General features: G+C 52.6%; 7 protein-coding genes across 7 annotated transcripts; 5 read left to right on the forward strand and 2 right to left on the reverse strand.

The window, feature by feature from the left end:
- Positions 1-545: 545 nt before the first annotated feature.
- On the forward strand, positions 546-2,325 carry B0I36DRAFT_343084 (uncharacterized protein). Its single transcript, XM_046156129.1, has 4 exons — positions 546-801; positions 891-1,043; positions 1,111-1,863; positions 1,924-2,325. The coding sequence occupies exons 1-4, from the start codon at positions 552-554 to the stop codon at positions 2,250-2,252; spliced, it is 1,485 nt and encodes a 494-aa protein (XP_046003737.1). The 5' UTR covers positions 546-551; the 3' UTR covers positions 2,253-2,325.
- Positions 2,326-10,547: 8,222 nt separating this feature from the next.
- On the forward strand, positions 10,548-11,337 carry B0I36DRAFT_378688 (uncharacterized protein; the record flags this gene model as incomplete). The annotated part of the gene is given in 4 exon segments (XM_046160723.1): positions 10,548-10,826; positions 10,843-10,902; positions 10,987-11,274; positions 11,293-11,337. 4 exon segments carry the CDS (start codon positions 10,548-10,550, stop codon positions 11,335-11,337), a joined length of 672 nt encoding a protein of 223 aa, XP_046003738.1.
- A 99-nt stretch (positions 11,338-11,436) lies between these two features.
- B0I36DRAFT_343101 (uncharacterized protein) lies at positions 11,437-12,405 on the forward strand. The gene is made up of 2 exons (XM_046156130.1): positions 11,437-11,741; positions 11,874-12,405. The coding sequence occupies exons 1-2, from the start codon at positions 11,482-11,484 to the stop codon at positions 12,070-12,072; spliced, it is 459 nt and encodes a 152-aa protein (XP_046003739.1). The 5' UTR covers positions 11,437-11,481; the 3' UTR covers positions 12,073-12,405.
- A 4,286-nt stretch (positions 12,406-16,691) lies between these two features.
- Positions 16,692-17,694, reverse strand: B0I36DRAFT_343103 (uncharacterized protein). The gene has a single exon (XM_046156131.1). It carries the CDS (start codon positions 17,621-17,623, stop codon positions 17,189-17,191), a length of 435 nt encoding a protein of 144 aa, XP_046003740.1. The 5' UTR covers positions 17,624-17,694; the 3' UTR covers positions 16,692-17,188.
- Positions 17,695-17,762: 68 nt separating this feature from the next.
- On the forward strand, positions 17,763-18,897 carry B0I36DRAFT_343104 (uncharacterized protein). Its single transcript, XM_046156132.1, has 2 exons — positions 17,763-18,249; positions 18,419-18,897. The coding sequence occupies exons 1-2, from the start codon at positions 17,876-17,878 to the stop codon at positions 18,486-18,488; spliced, it is 444 nt and encodes a 147-aa protein (XP_046003741.1). The 5' UTR covers positions 17,763-17,875; the 3' UTR covers positions 18,489-18,897.
- Positions 18,898-19,004: 107 nt separating this feature from the next.
- B0I36DRAFT_426199 (uncharacterized protein) lies at positions 19,005-21,277 on the reverse strand (the record flags this gene model as incomplete). The annotated part of the gene is made up of 4 exons (XM_046162382.1): positions 19,005-19,455; positions 19,531-19,693; positions 19,832-19,878; positions 21,255-21,277. The coding sequence occupies 4 exons, from the start codon at positions 21,275-21,277 to the stop codon at positions 19,005-19,007; spliced, it is 684 nt and encodes a 227-aa protein (XP_046003742.1).
- Positions 21,278-23,362: 2,085 nt separating this feature from the next.
- On the forward strand, positions 23,363-24,129 carry B0I36DRAFT_80472 (uncharacterized protein). Its single transcript, XM_046163382.1, has one exon. It carries the CDS (start codon positions 23,511-23,513, stop codon positions 23,997-23,999), a length of 489 nt encoding a protein of 162 aa, XP_046003743.1. The 5' UTR covers positions 23,363-23,510; the 3' UTR covers positions 24,000-24,129.
- The last annotated feature ends 1,383 nt before the right edge of the window (positions 24,130-25,512 follow it).

The following is a 25,512-nucleotide window of genomic DNA, read 5'->3' on the forward strand; positions in this document are numbered from 1 at the left end:
GTCGATACGATGAGCCCGCGGGATTCGGAACTCGGAGCGCTCATCTCAGTGTCTTTGACAGAACCGCGGAACCGGCCTTGAAGGAATAATGGTATATCGCAGGCTTGTCTGTATCTCGGGCGTCTCTAGGAAGATCACCTTTGACAGACTGGCCTCTTCGGTTAATCCAGCTGTTGCCGATGTGATATTATGTTTATCTCGTGGTCATTCGTCGATCGGACTTGATCAGGTATCGTGGCGTCCAGTAACATTATCTCCTGTACTACGTGGGCTCTTTTGGAAAGGGGCGGATGTATCAGCCCCCGGCTTCTGGGGGATCAAAGAGACCTGGCCAGAAACCCACCAAGAAATGAGGTTCAGTGACATATACAACGTAGCTACCGAGTATATAAGCTACAGTTCACCTCATGCTGAACGGATTGACACTCATCTTTTAATCACTGCCTTTCACTCATTACCGCCTTATCCTCATCACCATGCATATTACCCTAGATCATCAAGAGTTCTATGTTCCGGGCTCAGCTAATGCTGATGCTGGTACATACCAGCGAATGAAACGGAAAGCGCCTGCCTCTTGGACTTATCCCTCTCCTCCTCCTCCTCCTCCTCCTCCTCCCGCTGCTGCTGCTGCTGCTGCTGCTAGTGAATCCAGCCAGCGACTTTCCAATGTCTCGAACCCAGTTGGTAGTCGACAGCCGGACCACCCTAGGAGCAGCTGGGAAGATCAACAGCCAAGAAATGGCAAAGCCGAATGTTCATTATTTGGCTCAAGTAGATCAGCGGTCGAATGTAGCCTACAACGTACGTTCAGCTCCTACAGCACCTTACCACAGTATATCATTCGTGCGAGTCGCAGAAACAGTAACTAACCTAACGCACGACTCGTTCAGCATTTCCCAAGTCTCCTCGGCTGGGTTTCGAGAGCCTTCCGACCCAGAATGTAGCTGAAACGCAGCAGGGCGCTAATGACATTGATCAAATAAATATAGATCCTATCCTTGCGGATAGCCAGGGTCTATCTGCGAATGCACGCCAGTTGTCTGGTATGCTCATCCTAAAACGATTCCTGCCCACGAATTTCAAGTATTTAGTGAACTAAAGCACCTCTAGTCCACATAGAGGAGCACGATAGCCACAGGAGAGATAGTCCCGAGCTCAGCCTAGGATGCTTCCCGTCTATAGCCATACGCCAGACGACAAGTAACAGATTACTCGCAACTCCATCCGCGATCAATATCGACCAAGAGCCAGTGCTGGTGTTTGACGAAGAAGACCACGAGCTCGGCCTTACTGTTGGTGAACAGATCTCCGACGACAGTTCTCAGGGGGACTTCAGCAACTACCGAGACACCACTGCAACCCGATCGCATAGCGCAGTCGCGTGTCCGCAGGGCCGTCCGGAGTCAGCTTGGCCGCTTACGCAAAGATCGACATCACCAGAGCATGGTCATCAGCAGCAGATCAGTGCCGAGCAGATGGCAGTCTCCAAGTCAAGCTCTGTTTTAGCGGACCTTCCACCTCAGGATACGAGCACAGGGACATATGAACAATGGGAACTACATCATGGGTTGTTGAGTCGTACTACACTCGGCTCCGAAACGCACTTTCAGATACAATTTGCATGGGATCACAACACAGATGGCCATGTCCGTCCCGGGGACTGGGATCTTCCAAATGCCCACCTACAATCTACCGGCGACGGTACACTCAAGCTGTGCTTTTCTCGGGACGCTGGTGGGGAGCCGACCAAACATCCTTCCAAGAAGCGTCGGCGCTCCTCTAAGACGGTCGAAAAAGCTAAGAAGGTCAAAAAAGCCAAGAAGGTCGGAAAAGCTAAGAAGAAGCAGTTAGCCATTAATACGGGTAAGTCCTTCACTACAGCTCTGGCATCTCGATCGTATGCACTAATTGACAACACCTTAGAAGCTGATGACGAAGAAGATGACCAAGAATATCCAGTTGACTGCATACTCGAGAAATACGGCAGGAATCAGTTCCTCGTCAAGTGGATGGAGGGCAAGCCGAGTTGGACGACAAGAGATAAGATCCATGAAAAACTCACAGATGACTTCGACAAGGTCTTCAAGGGTTATGGGCGCGGAATTGAACTCCTCGAGGTCAGGGTTTCCAGTAAGCGTGTCAAAGAGTACCGTGTCAAGTGGGGGGATGATCAAGTAACTTGGGAGAGAGCGGGCCGAATCGACTGGAGCGTCTACCAAGGTAAGATACCTAGCTTGGTTGTGAAGCAATAAGGGAGGAGAAGACGCTGGAGGAAGATAGCCGCGATCGTGGCTGGCCCATGGAGGTCCTTGCTTAGTTTGTTCCTAGGTTCTTCCGCGAACACAGAGAGGCTCTAGGATGAATCTCTGCTTTAACTTGTTCTTTTATAATCACACTGTTCCGCACTCGATTCAGGTATATACAAGATGGTGCATGTAAGTACCGGGAAACCGACTGCCCATAACCGGCCTCGAGGTCTGCTTATGTTACGACTGCTATGGTGTTCTGACTTCTGACCACCACTTGTAGAATACACGACAACATCACGTTACTCTGTACTAATTCATGTTCGTTATCCATGACGTTAGAGGATCTTGTAGTTTCAACTTCCCGGCTTATTTACCTGGTGGAACACCCGGCCGACAGGGGTTTTCAGTATACCGTCTAGCCTCATGCAAGTTGCTCGGTAGAGCTTGCCACGGCTTAGGGTCCTCGGGCTTCTCACATGGTGCTCAAAACTTCCAACGACTGATGAGCCGCTGCTCAGGCACACCTCATATTGCTCAGGGACTGCTCAGGGACGGCTTAGGCTGCTCAGGGGTTACTCAGGGACGGCTTAGGCTGCTCAGGATCTGCTCAGGTAAGACTCAGGGTGACCAGGGATTGCTCAGGACACTCTAGGGACGAGCCCAGGACGATGTCACATTAGTCAGCGTTGTTTGAGCGGCACAAGGTACTTTGGAAATGCATCTCTGCGTTTCGCCAAATCTGGCGAAAGTGCCTTGAGGGGCTTACCATGCAGTCTCCACTTGTGAAAGCCTAACTCATGGCCGCTACAGACAGTGAGCCAAATTTGGCGCTTCTCAGCCTCAGGTTCGCTCGGCGCGGACAACGACACAAATATTGCAACCCGAATCTTATGTCGAGGGACCAATAAGCACGCGCAGTTCGTACTGAGACTTCACAGAATCATTGGTTGGCACGACGCCTCCTAGAACAGTTCACCACGCTCGTGCTCTTTAATTCATGGGGAGTCAATCTCAGTAGTTCAAGCTTGCATTATAGGACAGATGCAGCGGATGAAACAACCCGATTTGATTCTGAAGAGGAACAATCACAATGTTCTCGACTCAGGGACTTGAGTAAACAACTACACCACAACAAGCAGAGGGCGCCGCCGATGACTGGAAGCCCTGAAGACAGGGTGGCGATCGGGGCCGTGATCCAAAGAATGGGCTTGGAAAAAAAAGACAACGCCAACGATGAAGCTAAAGGGTCAGCCTTGGGAGGTGTCTCGCATGCATCCACGCAAGCGGAATTGTAGGCCCAGAGCTTGCTCAAGCTACGATCGCGCTAGGATTTTGCTGCCCCATACTGTAGTGCAGCCGGGACGAAAGTGGCGTGAGCAGAAAATGGCTCCTGCGCGAGCAAGTGGTCATGAGCCATTATCGACTGCAGTCGGAGATGGTACAATGCCGCTCTCGATGCAGCGCCAGGAGGTGCTTGAGTGCTAGTGACTTGAGCATAGTCAATGACAGTCCTCCTCGGCTCGATGTAGTAGCTGAGCTGGCGCAGAAGCGCTGCACCGCTTCAGAGCCCGCATGGGGATGCTTAATCAAGGTGTACCGCTGGGTTGTCGACGGTTTTGCTACGTACTGCCGTTCACCTTTCCGCTCTGCGGGGACTGCCGAGGAGTGCTGAAGGATCAATGTGAAGCACGTGCAAGTAGTTGTATGAAAGGGACCGCCCACATAAGCGCGCATAAATAATGCAAACAGCACGGTGTTCGGAGCCGTGGATGCGCTCCAGGTTGGTGTCCGGAGTAGCTCGAGGTAGCCTCTGCTGACACGGAAGCGCGCTGACTCGGGAGGTGGCGCGGTGCCGTGGTGCATGTTGTGGCTGGACAACGGCATGGCTGGGTGCGGTGTCGTCTAGCTGCGCCTTGTCGAAAACAAGTGGTAGTCCCTCACGTTTAGCACTCATTGCACTCCCATGTATGCTCGACCATCACCCACTCGACATTCAGGCTTGGCGCTTAATCTGAAGGAATCACGAGCTCACTCTTGCCTAACGACCATGTCTAGCAAAGGCTTTCCTGTTAAGGCGAGCGACCTGCATGCACGGCTCGAGGCATTCCAACAGCATTAAGTAGACGAATCTTACAAGCTACTGATGGAGAATGCGAAGCAGGAGCACTGAAGGGGCGCGCTTCACGTTGCGCATAGTGGGTGGCTCGAGGATTATTAGCGGGCTCACCTGCCCCTGAAGCCGCTAGGCTATTGAGCATCTACTGAAGCAGCTGCTCGACCGCTGAACCGCCTACTAGACTACTCACTAAACTACCCGGAGCCACCCACTGAAGCGCCCACTAAACCACCCACTGAACCACCCACTGAACCACCCGAAGCTTGCGCCAGACCTACTCGGGAGTACCTGCTCGCCTATGGACTATGATGAAGATACCCATAAATGAGCATAAGAACGATAACAATGTCCTTAACGTCTTTGATGCAACCGCAACCGCATTCTAGATGATGCTTAAGACTTCAGCAAAGAGCCAATCTCAGGCCTGCGCTAATATGGTTCCCAGCGCCACCAGGGGCTAGTGAACTCCCAGTCGTCCTTCGGGCATCGTTAGGCCAGGGGCATGTTCAGTATGGCTATGCTTTGCTCCAAGGAGCCACTGCTATCCTCATAGTAAGTCGGATCACCGTGTGCTATATTAACTAAGCTAGGTAGAATGCTAACGGTCTAAGGGGGAGTCGATTCCACTCTTGACGTCCCTGCTGAGCTCCATGAGTCTCTGCAAGTCTGGCGAAATCTGGTCTATATAAGAGAGACAAGTACTAGCAAGGTTCTCAAATTTGTCGGCTTTCTCACTTGCTTGATTCTCTTGTTGCTCAAGATGTAGAACGAGCTGTTCCAATTCCATCAAGCGGTTTTCGGCGGAGAGTTTCAGCTCCGTTTCTTGGCAAAGGCGCACTTGTAGATCAGCTGCTTCGCCTTGGAGTCTTTCAATCTCACTCTTGAGATTGCTGATATGTAGCGTAAAACTTGGTTGATTTAGAGTGGACTTAGCTAGTTAGCTATGAGAGCTATGATGAAACAACCAGCTGATCTACCATACCTTGCTTAAGACGAAGGGGCCGGCCGTTATAGCTTCGAAAGTCTCACCGACACCTGAACAGAGCTGCTTATAAGCGCTGATGGAGTGATCGCTTAGATTCTTCGTAAATAAATGCGCTACCTCCGTGACATAGCTCCAGCGATATGGATCGTTCTCAGAAGTCACTAGTCTGACATCTGAAGGAGTAATATGGCAACCCACTTGTTGGCCTATATGCTATTAGCAGGGGCTGGGAGGCTGCGCAACCTTACATACGGATATGATCTGCCAGGACCTCACGGCATTTAATCCGCCATTCCTTTCTATCCACGTTACTCGCCCTGGTAGCCATCCTAGAAGTGGATAGGTGATTGTTTGGGGGGATCTATAGAAGACTGAGATAAGCGACCTGTGAATGAGGAGCTCATATAACAGCCTTTCGCGAGACGTCCACGTTATAAGTAACTCCGTCGCCAAAATCAGCGCCGGTACTCACCGTACTAAGTCGCATTTAAGCCAGATCTGCTTAGCTCGCTTGAAAGTACACGCCATGTATCCAAAAATTAGAGAGTAGCCAAATATAGCCTGGAGCAAGGACGAATCAGAGCATAGGGTACTCTGATAGGGATAGCATTCGTAGTGATAGGCATAGGGTACATTCATAGGGATCATACTAGCTAGGCTATTTTACTACATGGATTTCGCAGCTCTTAGCTCTGTTGCGAACCGCGTACTTCCACGGCGTCGTTGCAGCTGCGTGTTAAAGCAGTAAGCTTCCCTCAGCATGCAAAGGCGCAGTCCAGCTGTCGCCTATACGTAAAACGAAGATCCCAACCGCCCACTTGACAGTGCGGTATTGTGAGGAGATCCTGATTGTGTCGACTATCCCAGACAATATCCCCGTAACGAAACTCGAGTAGATAATTGACCCACATCTGCTTGCAACGTTTCCTGATAGGTGCGTGATAGCCCCCAGGGAGGTCACACTCTGGCTCTGGCGTCCCAGGTAATACTATCTGGGACAGACCTATACTCAGCGGTTCCATGAGTTTAGTATCAGAAGTAGCAAATGTGTGATCTGTACCCCATGGCCCGGTAAACTCGCCATTTGACAACGGCTTGCCCATTCTCCAAAGCTGATACTCAATCTTAACATGAGCTTGGTGCAGGGTTCCTAGAGACTGATTGATATGTAGGCTGCAGACGTTCGAAGCGCCTGCGCTACCTGTAGACTGTTCTAAAGGCTCCGAAGCACTCGTGGATGAAATTGGAGACCGCGAACTACTAGTGGAAGTCTTGACAATTGGTCCTGATTCATCAGAGCTCCCGGGAGCGGTCTCTGATGGAAATTCCGTGCTAGAAGTAACTTCATTACTTCCGTGCGAGATAGCAGGTGTGGTAGAGCTGTTTCCTAGATTGCTATGCCCCTCGGAAGGATCCGCGATAGGCGATGTGGTATATGGCGAGGTGTCAACGCAGGTTGAGTGTGGTATTTGTGTCTGCTCTACGCTGGTCGTTCCGCCGCTGCTCTGAAACGGACAGGGCAGATCTGGAAAGCAGCAAAGGCCCATCTGATACTGGATCAGATTGATGCACGGAGCCAAGGGCTCACATGCAGCGAGTAAAGCACTAGATAGTACCGCCGTAGCAACAAAGATTGCCACTTTAGGTTCAATCATTGTTAGGATATGCGTGAGGACTAAGGATCTACGACTCTGACTGTGGGTTAGACCAGCAGCTACATATGCGCGGCTCCTTACTAGTAAATCAGAGCCTACCCCAATAGCCCTTTACGTAGAGCAATTTATGGATGAGAAGGGGCTTGAACTAACATCGACACTATATATTGCTCAGCTCTCCTTGTGCTGGGAGATAGTAATACTAAGAACTAAATCAAATGGATTTATGTACCAACGTGGACAGGTTCAAGTTGTTTCGCACTATTAGCGACGCCCAATGCGATCTTTTATTCGATCCACAGCTTGCTATCGCGAGACCTGTCCAAGGCAGTGCTATAGAACCGTCCCTATCTAAGCAGAACACTATATTCGGGGAGCGACTCCGAAACGCAGAAGCTCAGCGACTCTTGCTTAATAAATCTGGAGCTCATTTAGTCGAGGATAACGCTGTTTTCAGTCCTTGGAGCTTGTTCTTCCCACAACAAGTACAGGCGTCCTCGACAGAAACTGTCGACCCCAGGGAAATGTATAGGGGAGCATAAAAGTTAGCAGGGGCTGTGTTGAATGCCTGCGCGTTTACGATGACGTGTCTTCGTTACCTATAGCAAGCAAATAGGCTCTAGGAAGACATCAACAGCGCCAAAAACAATGAGGCACTGAAACATGTAGAGAAACCTTCAGTGGAGCCAAAACCAGAGATGCAGTTTTGGGACTAGTAAAGAGCGTTATCTTACTTATCTCTAGTACAGTAGTGTATGATCCTGTGGATGAAAATTGGAACAATCTGATCTGCAGCCTAAAGTGGCTGTCGTGACGGCCCCACCTATCTGCAGGCAGCTTTGTTTGTGGCTCCACTCACATGGCACCACCAAGACAAGGAGGTCTGCGCAAAGAGAGTTGCGTCTAGCAAAAGCGGACACCAATTTCGAATTCGACTGTAGGCACCTAGTGTAAATAAGTTAATCAGAAGTACATGACCTACACCACAAAGCTTTCCCACGTAAATTAAAGCAAATGATGAAGAAGACTATGGCCCAGACAGACAAGCCAGATTTCCGCGAGGCGCAGCGAAACTTATGTTCAAGATGTACATCCGAGCTCGTGAGTGGTGATACTCTCTACGCTATCCTAGGAAACAAACCGGTATGTAGCCTGCAAGAAGGATTCCAACCCATCTAATAGAAACCAGGCACTTTGCTTGTTATGCGCGATTCGCGTGAGATTACCATGCATACAGCTCTATGGCTGGGAGTCTGATTGCGCTATTTGCTCAGATATTATCAAAATCCCGATCGTAAGCTGGGGCAGGTGAGGAATGATCTGATCATGGGAGGAAATAACCCCAAAACCAAACTAAACCACCAAAAGTGCCCAGGTTGCGGTGGTGTCGTTCCACGGCAGAGTGACTGAAGTAAGGAGCACTGCAGGCGCCCTCGGGTCCTGCAGTCTTGCTACCTAGTGCGGAACATGCTGATCATGGCTCTGAGAAGAGGATCTCCTTGTCGCAAAGTGGAAAAATGACAGCTTGGATTATGACTGTGTGTGGGTGATGTCTGGGGGAAGGTGTCTATGGAAAAAGAGAAAACGCAGTCTAAGTACATGAACCAGAGTATTGTGGGCCCTGCCTTTGTCAGCCTGGCCGATCCAGCCCGGCCCCATCACAATCGCTATACAGGCCTGCGGTAAGTTTAATCCCTCTTTATTTACTTACTACCTTGGACTAACGAATGAAGGTCATGTCTTCTGCAAGTCCTGCATCCAGGAGTCTATGAGATATATCGGAGTAATGTGCCCGTTTTGTCAGCGAGTAGTATCGGTAGGATTACTACAAGAGGTTGAATGGCAATACCTCGTATGGGAAGAGTTATAATATTCTAGTTATTGCGAAAATACTATCGTTGTTAAATGGGAAAATTACTGATAGCGCAAGCCCCCTTTCCCTTCTCCATCTCATACCACCGTCCCAGTTTGGCGTCAGATATAGTATCATTGGTCTACTGTTCTAAGATCGCGAATTATATAATGAAGAAGCTCTCAATAAGTGGAGTATATCAGTAATTCCATAGCATAAGCTTATAGTGTGTTTAGTTTCCCAAACAGACTCCGCCTATGATTAAAGCTCATAGTCGTGTTTGTGCAAGCCTTTATATTAGGAGCACGAGCACCAATCCAGGCTCCATTAGAGCAAGTTAGATGCCCAGCTGATGCATCCAGAAAGTCGCCTAGTTAACTATTAGCTTCTTACATAGATAGAGAGGGCGTTAAACTCGTACTTAGTAACACGTGTGACGTCTTTGTCACGATCCGACCTCCGGGGTCAACCGTCTGGTCGGGCTTCGGTGGGTTGCTGTCCTGCGGGTAGGTAGAGCCGTCGCAATATCACTTCCTGTCGAATGTCGTTCTCTCTGGGTGTTGCCGTGTCTCTTGGAAGAGATACCACTCTCGTCAATTGAGTGCCTGGTTCAAGTGATGTGTGAGAATGATACTTAGATTGATCGCTGAAGTACAAAGGTAATGACTGTCTGTCTAGGAGATCCATCGCTTCCTTATATCCTTTGTCCTTCATCGTGCTTCCGTGGATATGCCTGGATATGTTGCGATCCAGCATATCCTTGGATCTGTCGGGATATGTTGCGATCCAACATATCCACCCTTGCTCGTGCTGACATAATGAGAGTGCTTATGTAACCAGGGGTGTGTTGCCCCGCGTGCATGACCTGCCCTTGTCCTTGGCCCGATCTTGCGACCTGTTGGTCGGGTTGTCACAGCTACTGCTTTCTGGAATGCCTGGACGCGTTCAGGCGTCTTCAGCTTATTAGGGGGCAGTGCCATTATAGAAAGTTGTTGCGATGGTCAAAAAACGCGCATTTTGGTGTCCTGCGCATTTTAGTGTCCAGCACCTCTGTATGAGGTGCGCCCAAAGGCGTTCCTTATAAGTGGGGCGTGGCACGAGTAGGAACGCTAAAATCTGCGGTCAGTTTCCCGCTGACACTAGAAGTCTTCTAATCACCAGGTCAGGCATAGCTCGATTCGCAGCCAGCATGTCACTGCGGAGTTGGAGGCGGCGATCGCCGACAAGGAGAAGAAGATCACTGGTTCAATGACTAGCACAGACCATCAGCTCGCTACGGTGAAAACCCATCTCCAGCAGCTCGACTCGGCAGGGTGTCAATGTCAGGATACAACTGGCACGGCAGCCGAGGATGGAGTTAGTATGCGACAGCTCATCGTGGTGAGAACTGTAACTGTTTGTGGAGCCTAGAGCGGGAAAGGAAAGGGGGAAATATCATGGGCAGAATCTTGAGTATTGCAGCTCTTTAGCCTTTCCTGGCCGTGTCAGTTCGAAACTCCCCGCTGCTGATTGGTTGGGGTCCATTCTCCTCATCGCGGACATTTGCCGAAGCGCGGGGATTTGTGGATGTGTAGGGCAACCTCTTAGTGCGGGGTTTAGCATGCCGAAAAGACCTCCATCACTATGACACAACACCAAGCTCGTACTCAACTTTGAGTGTTTTACCGAGACGAACCACGAAGACGATATTATGAGACTTCTCAGGACGGACGATCTTCGATTTGAGGAATTTCATGGCCATAGAGTGCCACCATATGCGATCCTGTCACATCGCTGGCGTGAGCTCGAGCTTTCGTACCACGACCTCGGCCATACTGCAATCGAGCCCAGAGCACAAAGCTACCGTAAGATCATGAGTAGTCGTGATGAGGCACGGAGGGCTACCTATCAGTATATATGGGTTGATACCTGTTGTATTAACAAGTCTAGTAGTGCCGAGCTACAGGAGGCTATCAACTCCACAGCAATGGTACGCAAAATCGGAGGTGTACTTCGCTTACCTTGACGATGTCGATCTATCTAAAGCTTCTACTACATATACTCCAGTAGATAGTGTTGCTTCCGGACAGAACTAATCCATACTTCACAAAGAAGTAGGCAAGAGCTCTAAATAGTTCACTCGAGGCTAGACTCTCCAGGAGCTTCTGGCTCCCAAAGCTCTTGTCTTTTACGATCGAAAGTGGGCTCGGATTGGCGATTCTGAAGAGCTTCGTTCCTTAATCTCCAGGATCACAGGCATCGACTCGCAATATATCAGCAGTACCCGAATCGGAGGCGAGTCACTGCGCGTTCCAAGAATTGGCAGGCGCATGTCGTGGGCGTCCAACAGAGACACCGAGCGACTGGAAGATCGAGCGTACGTACTACTCGGCATTTTCGACGTTAACATAGCAATGCTTTATAGAGAGGGTCAACGCGTATTCGCACGTTTATAGGAGGAGATCCTCAAATGCAACGAAGATGCCTCAATACTGGTTTAGAGTTACGAGGTAGGAGACCTAAACTTCGCACCAAACGGACTTGCACTATCTATTACACACTTCCGTAGTTACCAACAACTTGTTTAATATTGTCGGTCTCGCAAGTTCCAGCCTGCTGCACCTATCGTGGATATCGAATGCCGGATGACGCCACGAGGTTTGCGAGCAACGGCGAAGGTCTGGACAGACCCCCTCGATAAAAGCAGAGGCTATATCATACTAGCTGAAGCTCGAAAGACACCTACAAGACGGCAGACAGTTCTGGTCGCCCCTATCATATACACAAGTCTAGCTCGAGATCGGAAGTATGCTTCGGACTACGTTCGCTACGTAAATCCTCTCTGGGTTAGATCAAACATTACCAAATCAGCGGTTCCAACTTCATTATACTTCATCAGATATATGTAAGCCACGTGCTACACCACTATATTTATTAGATTCAGTCTAAGCTCGTATGTTTAGGCCAACTTTTAAACAATATTCACTTACCCGTTATAAACATAAAGCTAACGACGTCACTTTCCGGTCCTTCTTAGAGGTCCTACTAAGCGACAACGATCTCGCTCAGTAGAACGCACTTTCATCCTAGAGATACAAAGGCGTACAGAGCCGTACTCTCGAAACTTGGTACTAGTTGACTACCGCACCGCAGGTCGAAAAGTCCCACTCGAAACGGAGCTCGATCTTTCCGTCTACGAATCTCACGAGCCGCTTAATCTTAGGTTTACGATATAGCTAGCGACTGCCAGAAGCAATCGTCGATAACTCACAGAGATCGAGCTCCATGATGGATCAGGACGTCACATCGACCGTAGTGTGATCATTACGACGAGTCTATTTTCGAATTACTAGCTAGATGTTGGGGACGATGACCAGGACCACCCGGCGACTAGTTGAATAGAACCACCGGTGATACGATCCATCTGCGCTGCATTCATCGATGAAAGCGCATAAGGTTATTGAGAAGACGTATATGTCTAAGATATCATCCTGTTTAAGACTATGCGCCGCAGCCTCCGAACTTGAACCCAGAGATAGACCCGCTAATGACACCGAGCTGGAACCAGAGTTGTTATCGCCAAACTTCACATGCGTTAATTGCGTTCGTTTGTCGTCGGCCGCCCTTTCCGGTGCTTCCTGCGTTTCCACCTTCAAGCCGTTTTAAGCTGCTGGACTTGGGTGCCTACCGTAGCGAGCTGCTCGCTTATACTGGCCATTGAATCAGTGATTTCGTTCCCCCTGCCGACGATGGCCGTATTCAGATCCGTGGTGGCGCGTGCTGGCCACGAATTGAGCTGGGCCTGTATTGGCGACCAGTGAATTTCTGGTACAGTATTGATGAGGTGAAAAGTGTTGCTGTGCTGTCATTCGCTCGCGTACATGCGATTGGCGACTATCGTTTGCATTCGGAAGATGATGATGGGTCTAATCATCCGAAGACTGAATCGGTAAAATGGCACCATCCATCTGCTGTACGAACACGAGTAGCTGCTGAGTGCGCGATCTTCTCAACTCTGGGCACAGGATTGGCATATCTACCCAACACCGTCAGTCAGAATTTCTGAATGGGCAGGCCTGAATCCTCGTGTGGCTTCGTCCTCCAGAATTGGGAATACTGTGAGTCCAGTTGCCGGCCGAGCTCAGAGCGAGGATTGCGGGCACTATCTTATCTGCAACCGTTGCTCGCAAGCAAGCGCTTCAGGGAGAGTGTGCAGTTCGGAGGCCACCACTTAATGGTGGACTGATGTCAATCGGGAGTGCGCATTCATCTCCTGGATTCAGGCAGCCATGCTTGGGCAAGGTCAAACACAGGTGAAGCATCGACACTGTCACACCTCACTCCCATCTATCGGCTTCTCCGGATTGTTTGAGCCTGGCACGAGATAGTCACGACGCAACCACAGTCTCGCTGAGCTCTACTGTTGTCCTTGGCTTCTGGTTCGCACGACAACTGGTGAGTCCCACTTCCTGGTTTGTTATTTTGTTTCTAGCCGGAAAGTGACTAGCGGGTGCCCAACCACAGCTCAACCACGAGCCCTGTGGGCAACAGCCACAGTACCGTGAAGCAGTCTCGTCAAGTACTCGGGCCCTTGTCGCACTACCAAGCTTTGGTACTTCTTGGTGTTGCCCTTCCACGATCACCGAGGCTCATCGTGTTACACGATTTTTGTGCTCGTATGCATCCTGCACAACTATGCATAAATCACTACATGCACGCTCAATACACCCTTGTGGCTGTTTGTATGCACAATGCGCCATGTCGCATGCAGCAATGCCATTTTTAGCGCAACTCACAAGGGCAGCCAGCCATTAGCTTTGGTGCAATGCATTAGCTGATGGAGGGAGAATAGGCGACAAGTCCGAAGTTGGAAGACAGGCACCACTCTCAACACCTCGACCGTGCATCAGCCCTTGGCTTGAATGTAGCTCGCCCATGCATCTAGAGCATCGCCTTATTGGTGTCGAGTATGATTGATTCACTCCGATGCTGCTTGTTTGGTTCTCATCTTGCCTGTGTTTGTGCACCTCCAAACAAAGGCGCAGTCTACTGTAGGACTTGCAAGCAAGAGATTCTTGTCCCTCGCCAGATGGAGATTCAAAAACGGAGGGTTTGACGGATGCTTTGTTTGCGGGGCCGCCGAGTCCAGAAGTGTGCAAGAATGGTTGCTGTAAATTAACTTTTTTCTTTTCTTCTACAGCCTATTGAGTATTTGTCTGCCTGAAATTGTCGTGACGTTTGAAACTGGAACAATTATTGTACATTTAAACAACGAATCATATGGATGTATCGAGGCATTTAGAATGTCGCACCACACAAATTTCACACATCCTTGGTAACCCAACTGACTTCCAGCCATGCGCCTCGCTGCCGCTAGCCAGTGTACCTACTTCAATGATAGACAGAAGTGAGATGGCATGCCCGGATAGCCGATTACTGCTTGCAACATTGCTGCACATGCAGTGGCTATACGGAGCACCCCTTCATCACCTTCAACAACAGGCAAAACCAGTGACGAAGCATTAACCTAAAAGAGAAATACGGCGAAGACAAGCGAATATAGGTCGCCCATGTCGTGGTCAGCTTTCACGCCGAGCCTGATAATTAGAAAAGAGGTAAGCCGAACAGGCCAATGACAGGCACGCGAAGCCAAACCCGCGTCATGTATGAAATGGGGACACAGGGGGCGGGCCAGGCCCATCTCATCACTTACAACATCCCGCAACGTCCACTCCACTGCGGAAGATAGACTTGGCATCCGGCGTGTCTGGTCCGGACGCGGCACGAAACAATGATGAGCTTTAGCATCAGAGCGGTATAGGCTCGGTGCGGACCCGACCCAGGGCTCACGGGCTGGCAGGGGGTCGAACGATCGACGGGGGCGGAGTTGGATGATCGAGATGCGCTCGCAGGGCTGGTTGGGATCGACATCAGCACTACTGTAACCTCTAGGAAACGGGCCGTATTGTGAATGAATCGCAAGCCTCTCCGACCCATCACGACCGACGGACCGACAACCGAGGTCCGAATAATCGTGGGGAATATCTACTAGGCCCTGGACCTCCATTCGAAGCTCGGTCTTGCAGTGTTCTGAACACCAACCGAGCTTCTTCGGCGCGGACTCCCCTAGCACGAGTTCGGACTCTCATAGATAACGACCCGACCAGTGGTCCTACGGTTGTGGGCTGCTTCGTAGACAGTACCCTAGGCGGTTATATGCTCGACGGTATTTCGACCATATCTAACTCGATGAACGTCTTAAATTACATCTCGTTCTATCACGGATATTAGTACTTTGGCCTCAAGCATTCGACCTTCTACTATTAGGGTAATAATACTAGGACCGATAGTCTCACCCAACCTAGGTGCGAGTGCTCGGCTAAGTGCGCGAGTAACGCTAGCTAGCAGTACGGCGGCCCTGAGCGTATTAAGGTCTATAATTACTAATTCGGGTACCCGACAACCTCGTCTGGTGCGCCGGCAACCTCGACATTTGCCTCCCCATCTTCTAATTCGCAGTTGGCAGTTTCTACTATTTCGACTTAATCTTCGCTAACTATGATGGATTCATCTTCGTCCGCTTCGCCGACAGCCTCCGACTTATCCACGGCAACCGCTTCGACTACCTCGTCGACACCGACGCCCTCCGGCCCACTGGTCGAGCAGGGCACAGTGTTCTGCGAGTAAGACCCTGTCCCTGCTGTGCGAACAAACCACTTCACTACTAGGAGTGTTGTGGACGCCTAGAGCGTGCGGTCCTCGGTCTTGTCCGACATGCGCGGCCGCGGCGGACACCAATTGTGCACCCTGTCGCTCAGAGTTCCGCCTGGGCAGATATAATTGCACTTTTGCCACGAGCGATAAGTGATTCGGCCTTCTACTCGTGCCACGCCCCACTTATAAGGAACGACTTTGGTCGCACCTCATACAGAGGTGCTCGACACCCAAATGCGCAGACCACCAAAATGCGCCATTTTGACGATTTCACGATAACTCTGTCAATTGTGCTAGAATCGAAGTAATTCACGCATTGGTTTGCCTGTCTCCCATACGAGATACCTCCCCATGTTCTCCTTTTCAGGGTCTGCCCTCCATTTACGTGCTGTGCGGCATGCTGCGTCGCAAAAGTTCTTCCACTTGCGAACCTCCTTTTCGGCCTCCCGAGCTAGAATTCGACGTGCCTTCGCAACCTCGTCTTCCTGACGCTTAACAACCATTCGGCGACCTTCGGCGACTGTTAGAATACCCCCTGATTGTAGCGGAGTGTTCTTAGCGGCACGTTGTTGAAGTCTGCGGCGCTCTGCCATGCGCGTCCTAGAGAGGTCTGTTTTCAACTGAAGTAACTCAGCTGCATTGGAAATTGCACCTTTGACAAGCCGGTCGAAATCTTTGTACCATTCTGACGGCAGCTCTTCGTCGCTTGCATTCAAGTCATCAATGAGTCGTTCTGTAACCTTGTGGAAGTGTCGAATGGTTATAGGCGTGTGCCACACTGGTGTCGAGCTATTGGACTCATCCTGTGCTGGCGGCGTGACCTCTCGAGGGAGCCTCTTAACGAGGGCCTCAATGATTGGCTGTGGGTTAAATGGCCAGATACCTGCTTTCCGGAAGGCAGATTGGATTGTCGTTTCTTTGAAGGCCTGTCGCCGGATGTGTTCTATGTATGCAAGGAATTCAAGCTTCGTGATGCGGTCGATTCCATCCCGGACGAGGTCATCAATTGCGACGCCCTGGAAGTGCTTGAGAGGCTGGAATACAGCAACGTCGAGAGGCTGCAGAAGATGTATCAAATTGGGGGGCATGCCAAAGGGCACGATGTTATGGGCGTCGCAGAACTTGATGAACTCTATAGTATGGTGCGATCCGTGGCCGTCAACGATAAGCAGTCGTTTATGGCCTAGAGAACGTTTCCTTGTATGGTGTTCGAAGTGCTTTATCCAGGCAAGAGAGATCTTGTCGTTCGTGTAGCCCGTCTCCATCAACGTAATAGAGGTATCCTCGTGGAGCTCCGGAGTGAGGTACCAGAGTGCCATATGGGTGATCCCGGTCATGATGAGGAACGTCGGGATGTAGGCTCCTGCTGCAGAGACAGCCTCAATTGCTGTAGCTGACTCTCTGTTCTCTGGTACGCCGATGAGGCAATCGTCGGATTGAGCCTTCTTTGTAACAACCAGTTGATCTTTCCCGATGCCGATGCGGAAGCCGGTCTCGTCCATATTCCAGATATCTTCAGGCTGGAACCCCTCTGCGTCGAGGACCTGCTTGAGTTTATTGAAGTACTCTACAACCTTATCGACGTTCTCTGCAGAGGCTCGGTTCGCATCGAGGGTCTTTTGACGTCGCCTCGAGATGTTATGGCGGTCGAGAAATCGGGTAGCCCAATTCTGACCGACTGGTTGGGGGGGGTTGAGAACGCGACGACCTCGCAGCGATAATGGTGTTTGCAGCATCAGTAACGAAGCGGACTCGTGCCGATAAGTTGCAATTATCGAGACGGTCGATGTAGCGCTCTAAAGCGACCTCCTCTGCTTCGCAGAGACGTTTGTTGGATGCATGCCGTCGATTGTCGTTCACTTCGTTATTGACGCGTCTTCGTAGAGCATCTCTTTGAACACCAAATTCTCGTGCAACTTTGGTAATATGAGCTCGAGGGTTGTTCCTCATGTATGCTATTGCTTGCTGTAACGCCTGGACGCGTTCAGGCGTCTTCAGCTTATTGGGGGGCCGTGCCATTGTAGAAAGTTGTCGCGATGGTCGAAAAATGGCGCATTTTGGTGGTCTGCGCATTTGGGTGTCGAGCACCTCTGTATGAGGTGCGACCAAAGTCGTTCCTTATAAGTGGGGCGTGGCACGAGTAGGTCCTGCGGGGTACCCCGCTATATGATGATTGTGCAGACGGATTACAAGCTTCGAGCACAGCCCAAAAGCACAGCCCAAAAGCACAGCCACGGAGCACGCACAGGAGATATCCTGCCGGACCTGTAGATCACAGCCAGAAACACAAAGACTCACAAACGACATTACGCCCTGCTTCAGATCATGCAGCACAACTCCCATGACGAGCAGCCCTGTTGCTCCGGCTCCGGCTCCGGCCCTCCACCAAACGCCCCTGACCCCACGTCATGGTCAGCACCACCAGAATACACCCCGCCGACGGTCTACCGGCTCGTCTTCTTTGCGCCGTCTTCGCAGGTCAAGGTGTGCGAGAGGGCCATCTTCGCCGTCGGCGCGGGCCGCTCGGCCGGCGGCGACTACACCGAGGCCGCCACGTACTACAGCGACGGGGCGCACCAAAAGTACCGCCCCAGGGGGCTCAAGCCCAACTTTGTGCGCCACTCGGAGAGCGGGGTCCGGGTCGAGACGACGTGCGTCGGTAGGGACGTCGCGCGGAGCGCGGTGGAGGCGCTGATTGCGTAGGTTTCCGTTTTTCCGTTGACATGTTGTGCTCACTCTGTTTCGGGCTCTCAGGGCGCATAAGGATGGACTGCCTGCGGCGGGTGAGGTAGATATCCTCACGGGTGAAGAGCCGGGTAAAGTGCGGCCATGCTGACTTGTGTGCATTCTTTCCGGGTCGGATTCCAGCGTCTATCCGCAGGCAGAACTTTCGTACCAGCTGTACAAGGTCGAAAGCCTGGACGATATGCTTGGGTGATGCCGGGTTGTCTGTTGGTTCGACTGGAACGGGAAGCTTTGTCCATCAAGTTACTCGAGTGGAGAGTGGTGTCACCTGCGATCATGGGGTCGAGGCAGGGGCGATGATCTCATTCAGTTTGGAGGAGAACGACGAGTTCAGCATGGGACACAGGCAGAGGAACGTCCATTTATCCGAGCAGAAGGTGACTTGCGGCATTCTGGCGATGGTGGCAAGGGCGTCGCGGGAAGACTTGTTGCTTCTATGCTCAGTTGAATTTTGGTTTAGTGAGATGCAGTTGGCTGCCTTACTTGTTTATCACTTAGCTTCGGCGTCGAGCAGTGGTCAAATATTCCTACTCATACCTTGCCTCCACAAAACCACGGCCCACGTTGAAATTAAATATGGACAAATTGCCCACGCCTCTAGCAATGTGGTAGATGTAGTCTGAAGAAGACTTGACGCATCGCAACCCAGCTCTCCGATGCCTCCGTCCACCCCAGACCCATCGGGCCAAACTCACCTGGTCCCCGGGACCTACTTGCGATACCACATCCTCGACTTCCTCTCTCCCCTTATCTTCCTCTGCAGCAAGTGTATCCCCTGCAGCAGCGCCTCGGCAGTCGGCAGGCAGCCCGGGACGTAGACGTCTACGGGGACGAGCCGGTCGACGCCGCGGACGACGCTGTAGCTGTAGTGGTAGTAGCCGCCTCCGTTGGCGCAGCTGCCCATCGAGATGACCCACCTGGGCTTTGGCATCTGGTCGTAGAGCTGGCGCAGGGCGGGCGCCATCTTGTTGGTCACGGTGCCCGCTACGATCATGACGTCGGACTGGCGCGGCGAGGCGCGGAAGATGATGCCCAGCCGGTCGTTGTCGTAGCGCGGCATGCTCGCGTGCATCATCTCGATGCCGCAGCAGGCGAGCGCGAAGGTGAGCGGCCAGAGGGAGCCCGAGCGGGCCCAGCCTGCTAGCTTGTCCATCGTGGTGCTGCGGGTTGTGAAGTCAGCTCCTGAGGCGGTGTTTTTTTTCTTTTTTTTCACTGAGGGAGAGGGTTAATCGCACAGAACATATTCTGCCGCCGAGTTGTCTTGCACGCCCAGCGGGACTTCTCGTCGCTTGGCCAAGGCTCGGGTACCATGTTCGGGAGGCGTTTGATGTGTTGCTTGTGGCTTGTAGGACCGTCGTGTCTGCGAGAAAGACCTTGCGTGCTGGTGCAGTGCCAACGCTGAATGCCGACTTATCGTGGGGGGGCTGTCCAGGTGACAGAAGCGGAGGCCAGGGATTGCTTCAAGTTCACAGTCAGCATAATGAACTGGAGGTTTCTGGCTGCCATTTTTGAGGTGGCTCGGACGTGGGATCTCACCTGGCAATCTGCAATTCTTTGGTTTCATCATCTTGTCTTGGCTTGTGCTTTGCCTGGCTCACGGTGGAACAAGAAACTCTTGATGGGGATGGAGGGGAAAGTGACAGGAAAGAGATGGAAGAAGGGGAGGAGCACGAAATAGACCTAGATCAGGTATTGAGGCGACCACTACTTTTGCACAAGGTCCAGATGACACCGGCCATATAGGATAGTACATCTCTAGGGGCCGACCAATCAGACGCCGCAGCGGCGACGGAAGCGTTGCCCATGTGGTTCTTGTGGTGCCGACCGTCGTCGGACAAAACCCACCTGCACCCTGAAAACCCACCATCCGTCTCTGCCAGTCTGACCTCTCAAACCCACCAGATTGACAGCCGCGGCCTATCCGATCCCGTACCGTCGACTGCCGCCTGCCGCAATGTCCCTAGAGTGCCATGTCTGTGGCAAGATGTACCAGCGGAGCACCCACCTGCGCCGGCACGAGGTCACCCGTCAGTCTCCCACTAACCTCTCACCACTTGACGACGGAGCAATTATTAACCACGCCTCGTCTTGTTTAGACCATGTCTCCAGCCGGTTCTCCTGCCCTTACTGCCCCAAGACTTTCGCCAGGCGGTACGTATCATTTCTTTATTTCGTCTTGTTTCCATATACCAGTGACGCTTGGACTCAACTCACCCGACGTACCCTTAGTGATGTCTGTCGTAAACATGCCGCCACCTGCCACCACCGCCCAGGAGATACCAAGGACTATGTCATTCCTCTCGCAAAAAGAGGCCAGAAGCCGCGTGCATGCGCCTCGTGCTTCCAGTGCAAGCTGGCATGCGACCTCGGTCACCCCTGCCGACGCTGCAGGGACCGGCACGTCGAGTGCATCTACGACCGCGTCCCGGTTGAGGACATGCTGACAGCATCAACAGTATCATCACCGGGCCCTTCACTGCCAGGCTGCGATATTAGCTTGGCAACAGACAACAATGTGTCCATCACATTCCTCCTCGACATGACTCACCCCTCGGCAGACACTTTGATGGCCGTCTTCAACGACGAGAAGGACCCCGAGCCAGAGCCAGAGTTTGGCAATACGCCTCATTCGTATGTCTCCGGCTTCCTTAACGACCATTTCTTCTTCGACTCCATGGGAAATGAGGACTTGTTTGACATGGCCGTGTCCATTCCCGAGCTCGACAGCAGCACTCCAGCCCTCGACCATAACCTCGCGGAAATCAAATCCGGACTCCGCGACACGTCCCACGTGATATCTTCAGGCCAACCCCCCTCGATGCCAGCCTTCAACGAGGCAATGGCCGACACCCTCCTCCAGCCCAACCATTCCCGCATCCTCACGGCGGCCTACTTCCGCGCCACCGTGCCCGACTTCCCCGTCACGCACGAGGCAAGCTTCAGCCTCGAGCACTCGCGCCCGGAGCTCGTTCTCGCCGCCATGATGAGCGGGTCCCTCCGCTGCGCGCCGCACGACTACGTCCTCGCCGCCCGTAGGCTAATGGGGCTGTCCGCCGACTTCATCTTCTGCCGGATGCAAGCGCTCATGCACGAGTTTGTCTCCAGCGGCGTGGCGGCCACGTTGTCGTCGTCTTTGTCGCGGCAGCAGCAGCAGCGGCCCATCTTGAGGGACACCGTCGACATCATCGCCGCGGCGCTCATTATCAACAGCGCCATGGCGACGGTCAATGATACTGATGCGGGCTACCTCGGCTCCGGAGTTCCGTTGGAGAGACTACAGCAGCTGACCGCGGCGTTGCGTTTGTTTGGGCTGACCAAGACACGTCGATCCGAGGCTCTGAGCCCAGAGATGGATTGGCAGACGTTCATTCACGAAGAGTCTTGTATACGGTGTGTGACCTCGTTTCCACCTGCTCTGCACGAGACAAACTTTCCCAATGATTTCCGAGCTCCGCTGCATGCTGTCTTTCAGTACAAACGCTAATGTCGCAACCATCCGTCAGGGTTGCCAACTGGACAGCCATGAACGCGTGGCTCCGGGCCGGTTGTCTCAATGCTCAGCCAACCCTGGGCGTCTCGGAGCTGCAGGCAGATTTGCCGTGTGCACTGGAACTATGGCAGGCTCTAGACGCTGCTGAATTGAGACGCTTGCTGGTACTGGCCCATGAGCAAGAATGGAGACCATCGAGAGAACATAGAGATGACAGCACAGCAACAACCCCGGTAGCAGCATCTCCAAATTCGATCGGACACGCCGTGGAACTGCTCATGAGCGACGAGACAGGGCGGGGATCAATATCCGGGGAGTTCAGGCTCCAGATAAGTCGGATCGACCTCATCATCATAATTATCGGTGCGTTGATACTCTTTCCAAACTCTGTGGCCTCCCCTGTGCTTGAAGCCAGAATGAGATACGAGCAAGCCAATCTCTGACTCTTGTTGCCAGCCATAAAATCCGTCATACTCTCTGCCCGCCTCAGCTCAACCTTGCCGCAAACAGCACCCTCCCTGCGCATGGCGATATCCCGATGGCGCCGGCTTTGGGACGCCATCGAGTCGCCCGTACAGCCCGCATGCGGAGCGGGCATGCCAACGCCAAAAACATGGCCGCCATTATCATCACACGGGCTGCTCGGTGCCACTGCAACACCAAGCATTGCCACCACCACCACCACCACCAAGCAGGCGCCGCCCCCCTTGCGTGGCCTCCACCGCCACGCCGTCGGCCTGGCCTGGCTCGCGGCGTGCCTGCTCGACCCGCGGGTCTGGAGCGAGCCGCGGTTCACGGAGCTTGCATACTTTGGTAACGTCGGGCGCGCGAGCATGGCGGAGCTGCATGAGCTCATGGGGGCGTGTCGGGGTTTGAACGAGTCGTGATTAGAGGAATGGGGAGGGGGCGAGGAGCGCGGGCCCTAGGAAGATCCAACGAAGCTATTTATTGATTGGGGTAGCGTGCTGAAAAAAAAACCGTTGCAAAACAGGTGTACGCGCGGCAACCATTTCAACGACTCCAATTTCCACAGCTGCTCACACACGAGTACGATATTACATCACAATCGCAACCACAAACCTTCAATCTTCGTCATGTCGGGATTCGCAATCGCGGCCTGGATCTCCGAGACCACAAGAACAAGACCGAGAGAAAGTAGCGACAGCCTGGACTCCTGCGACGACAGTACCAACAGCGACACCCGAAGCACGAAGCGACGCAAAGGCAACGGAACACTACGAGTGGACGCGAAGGTCGATGTGAAGAGCACATTACCGAGTCCGACCTCTTCAATGGCGGGGGACGAAGCGCAAGAGATCTGCAGTCGAATCACTCGGCAGTGGCGAGGATGAGGAGGAGCCAACACCTCGTGGCAAAGTATCATCCGCAGCCCCAGCCCCAGTTCCAGCTCCGACACAGCTACCCCCATCGTTATGGGCGACGGCCCTCAGTCTGCAGCAAACGGATTATCCTGCTGCTGGGGCTGGGGCTGCCACACCGAGCTCCTCGTCGGCATCAAGACCAAGCAAACGGTCAAGGAGTCCTGCTAAGAGCACGGCCGACCTGCGCTCCGTCAACATCGAGGTGCGCGACTTCTACAAGCACAGCGCGCCACGCCACGCAAGCGTCGACGCGCTGTTGGCAGATCTCGATAAGGTCGCGGCTGGGGTTAAGGTCGTCCCCGCCATTATTGCGAATGCTGCAGCCAGAGAGGGGGGCAACCCCATGCACAGCTTTCACCAGCACCAGGTGAACAAAGACAAGTACTGTCTTTCAGACGAGCTCGCGATCGACGAGTTTCGTCAGCTGCATCGGATCCTAGCTTCCGCGGCCAGCTGCAGAGAAGAGGCTCAGTCCGAGGCCGCATGGAACGCGCTCGCGCACAGCCCGCTCCTGCACCATGCCGTCGAGTCATCCCAGTGTCCCCAAGTCACGCCTTTCATCGCAACAACCGCCCGCATCATCCCGGCCCTACTTCCGCGCAACATCTACACCGGACACGCCGTGGGCGGCCGGCTCGTCTTTTCACCATCCAGTGAACCCCTTTATGTTGCCGAGTCTCGAAGCCCAAAGCCAGGTGACCGGTCGCATGATCAACTACGTGGCAAAAGCACAAGCATAGGGATCCGCATTGGCCATGACAACATCCTCTTCAAAGTAAGGCGGGGGAATCTGGAGTTCCGTCATCAGATGCGCACACAATACGGCATTTGAGCTGGCTCACTTACCGCATCATGATTCAAAGTCCTAGCGAGTTCTCGTTCACTCAGGTCCGGGTAACAGCCCGGGAAGAACGGAAAGTTGCCTTCATGAGACACAGGCTTGTTAATCGGCCGGTAACGGGTTTCAAAGCCGGTTGACTGTGCTTTGGATTCTTTGTCGCATATACAGGACTTCGCTGGGCCATGTCTCTGGGAAGCCACCTCGTTGAAGAGGAGCATAATAGCCCAGACCACCGCACATCGCAAAACGATGTCAAGAAGCCGCATGATGATGGCTGCAAGGCCGTAGAGGACGATCCAAATCGCTCCGTACTGAATGATCTTGGAGGCGGCGATGGTGGCCATGACTGGTCGATGGGCTGAACGTGAATATGGCAGGTCAGCGTGGATGTGGTAGAGTCCTGGGCTACGACGGCTTAAATACCCATCTCCAACATCAGGGCAAGGCATGAACGGGCCGAGTTTCACCACTGAACAGCAGAGCAGCACCACCGGCTTTTCCGAGAGATATACCGGAGGCAGCCAGGTCGTTGGGATGACGCCATTGCTACCCAAAGCCACACTTCGCAGGCCACCGGCAGAGCTGAGCTGGGTAGAAGCACGGCCCTCCGGACGCATCTTGACGAAATTATGAGGTTGGCCAGGCCTCTGCATGATCAATCTTGCGGCTCCTCCCTCTCAGTCGAGACAAGGTATCAGGAAGCACCGTGGTGAGTCTGCCTTGCAGAATCTGCATGGATCAAAGTATCAGAACCCCACGTTAGATGCACAAGGGGTCATGGGTCTCGATACGACGGAAACTCAGGAATTTGTCTGGCCGGATCTGATCGATTGGGAGGCATTTGAGGGTTGGGGGCTTCAGCTATGACTAGTCTCAGCGGCCGACGACATCTGTACTCACTAGATACAGTACACACCTCAACTGAACGCATGTGGAAGAGGCACCACACGGCAGTCGTTCTTCTTTCTCCAGATGCCTTCTGGAAGTGCTGGAGATATACATACGGCCTTGTCGACCGCCGTTCTGCTCATGGTTGCCAAACCACATGCAGCTGACCTTGGCATGGACGCCCGCACTACTCCGGCCATGAAGGCCAGCGCCGGGCTTGGCACCCGATCTAGGAATGGGACATTGCCGAGCGTTTCTGTTCCAATTATTTCCATTGCCGTACATTGCCTGGGGATAAAATCCGAGTAAACCCACCTGAAATGTGGCTGCATTTTCGGTATGGCCCTCCAATATCGTCTTTTCTCACAGGTTGGCCTCACCCAGCTTCATCTTGTCGGAGATGTATGAGGCCGTAGCCGATGAGAAACCCCCCTGGTTGGTATAGTCCATCGCGCGATCCACGATGATCTTTTGCCGATCGTCCAAGCTATCATAAACCCTATCTTGTTCACTCTTGCCTTGCGGGTTATTAGTCAGGCCATGACCTTTATAGAGAGGAGGTAGGTACTGTAGTGAAAATCCCCATATGAGAAGACGAATGTGGTGTGTATTTAGT

Source organism: Microdochium trichocladiopsis, assembly GCF_020744255.1.
Source record: "Microdochium trichocladiopsis strain MPI-CAGE-CH-0230 chromosome Unknown B0I36scaffold_21, whole genome shotgun sequence".
NCBI classification, from domain to species: Eukaryota; Fungi; Ascomycota; class Sordariomycetes; order Xylariales; family Microdochiaceae; genus Microdochium; species Microdochium trichocladiopsis.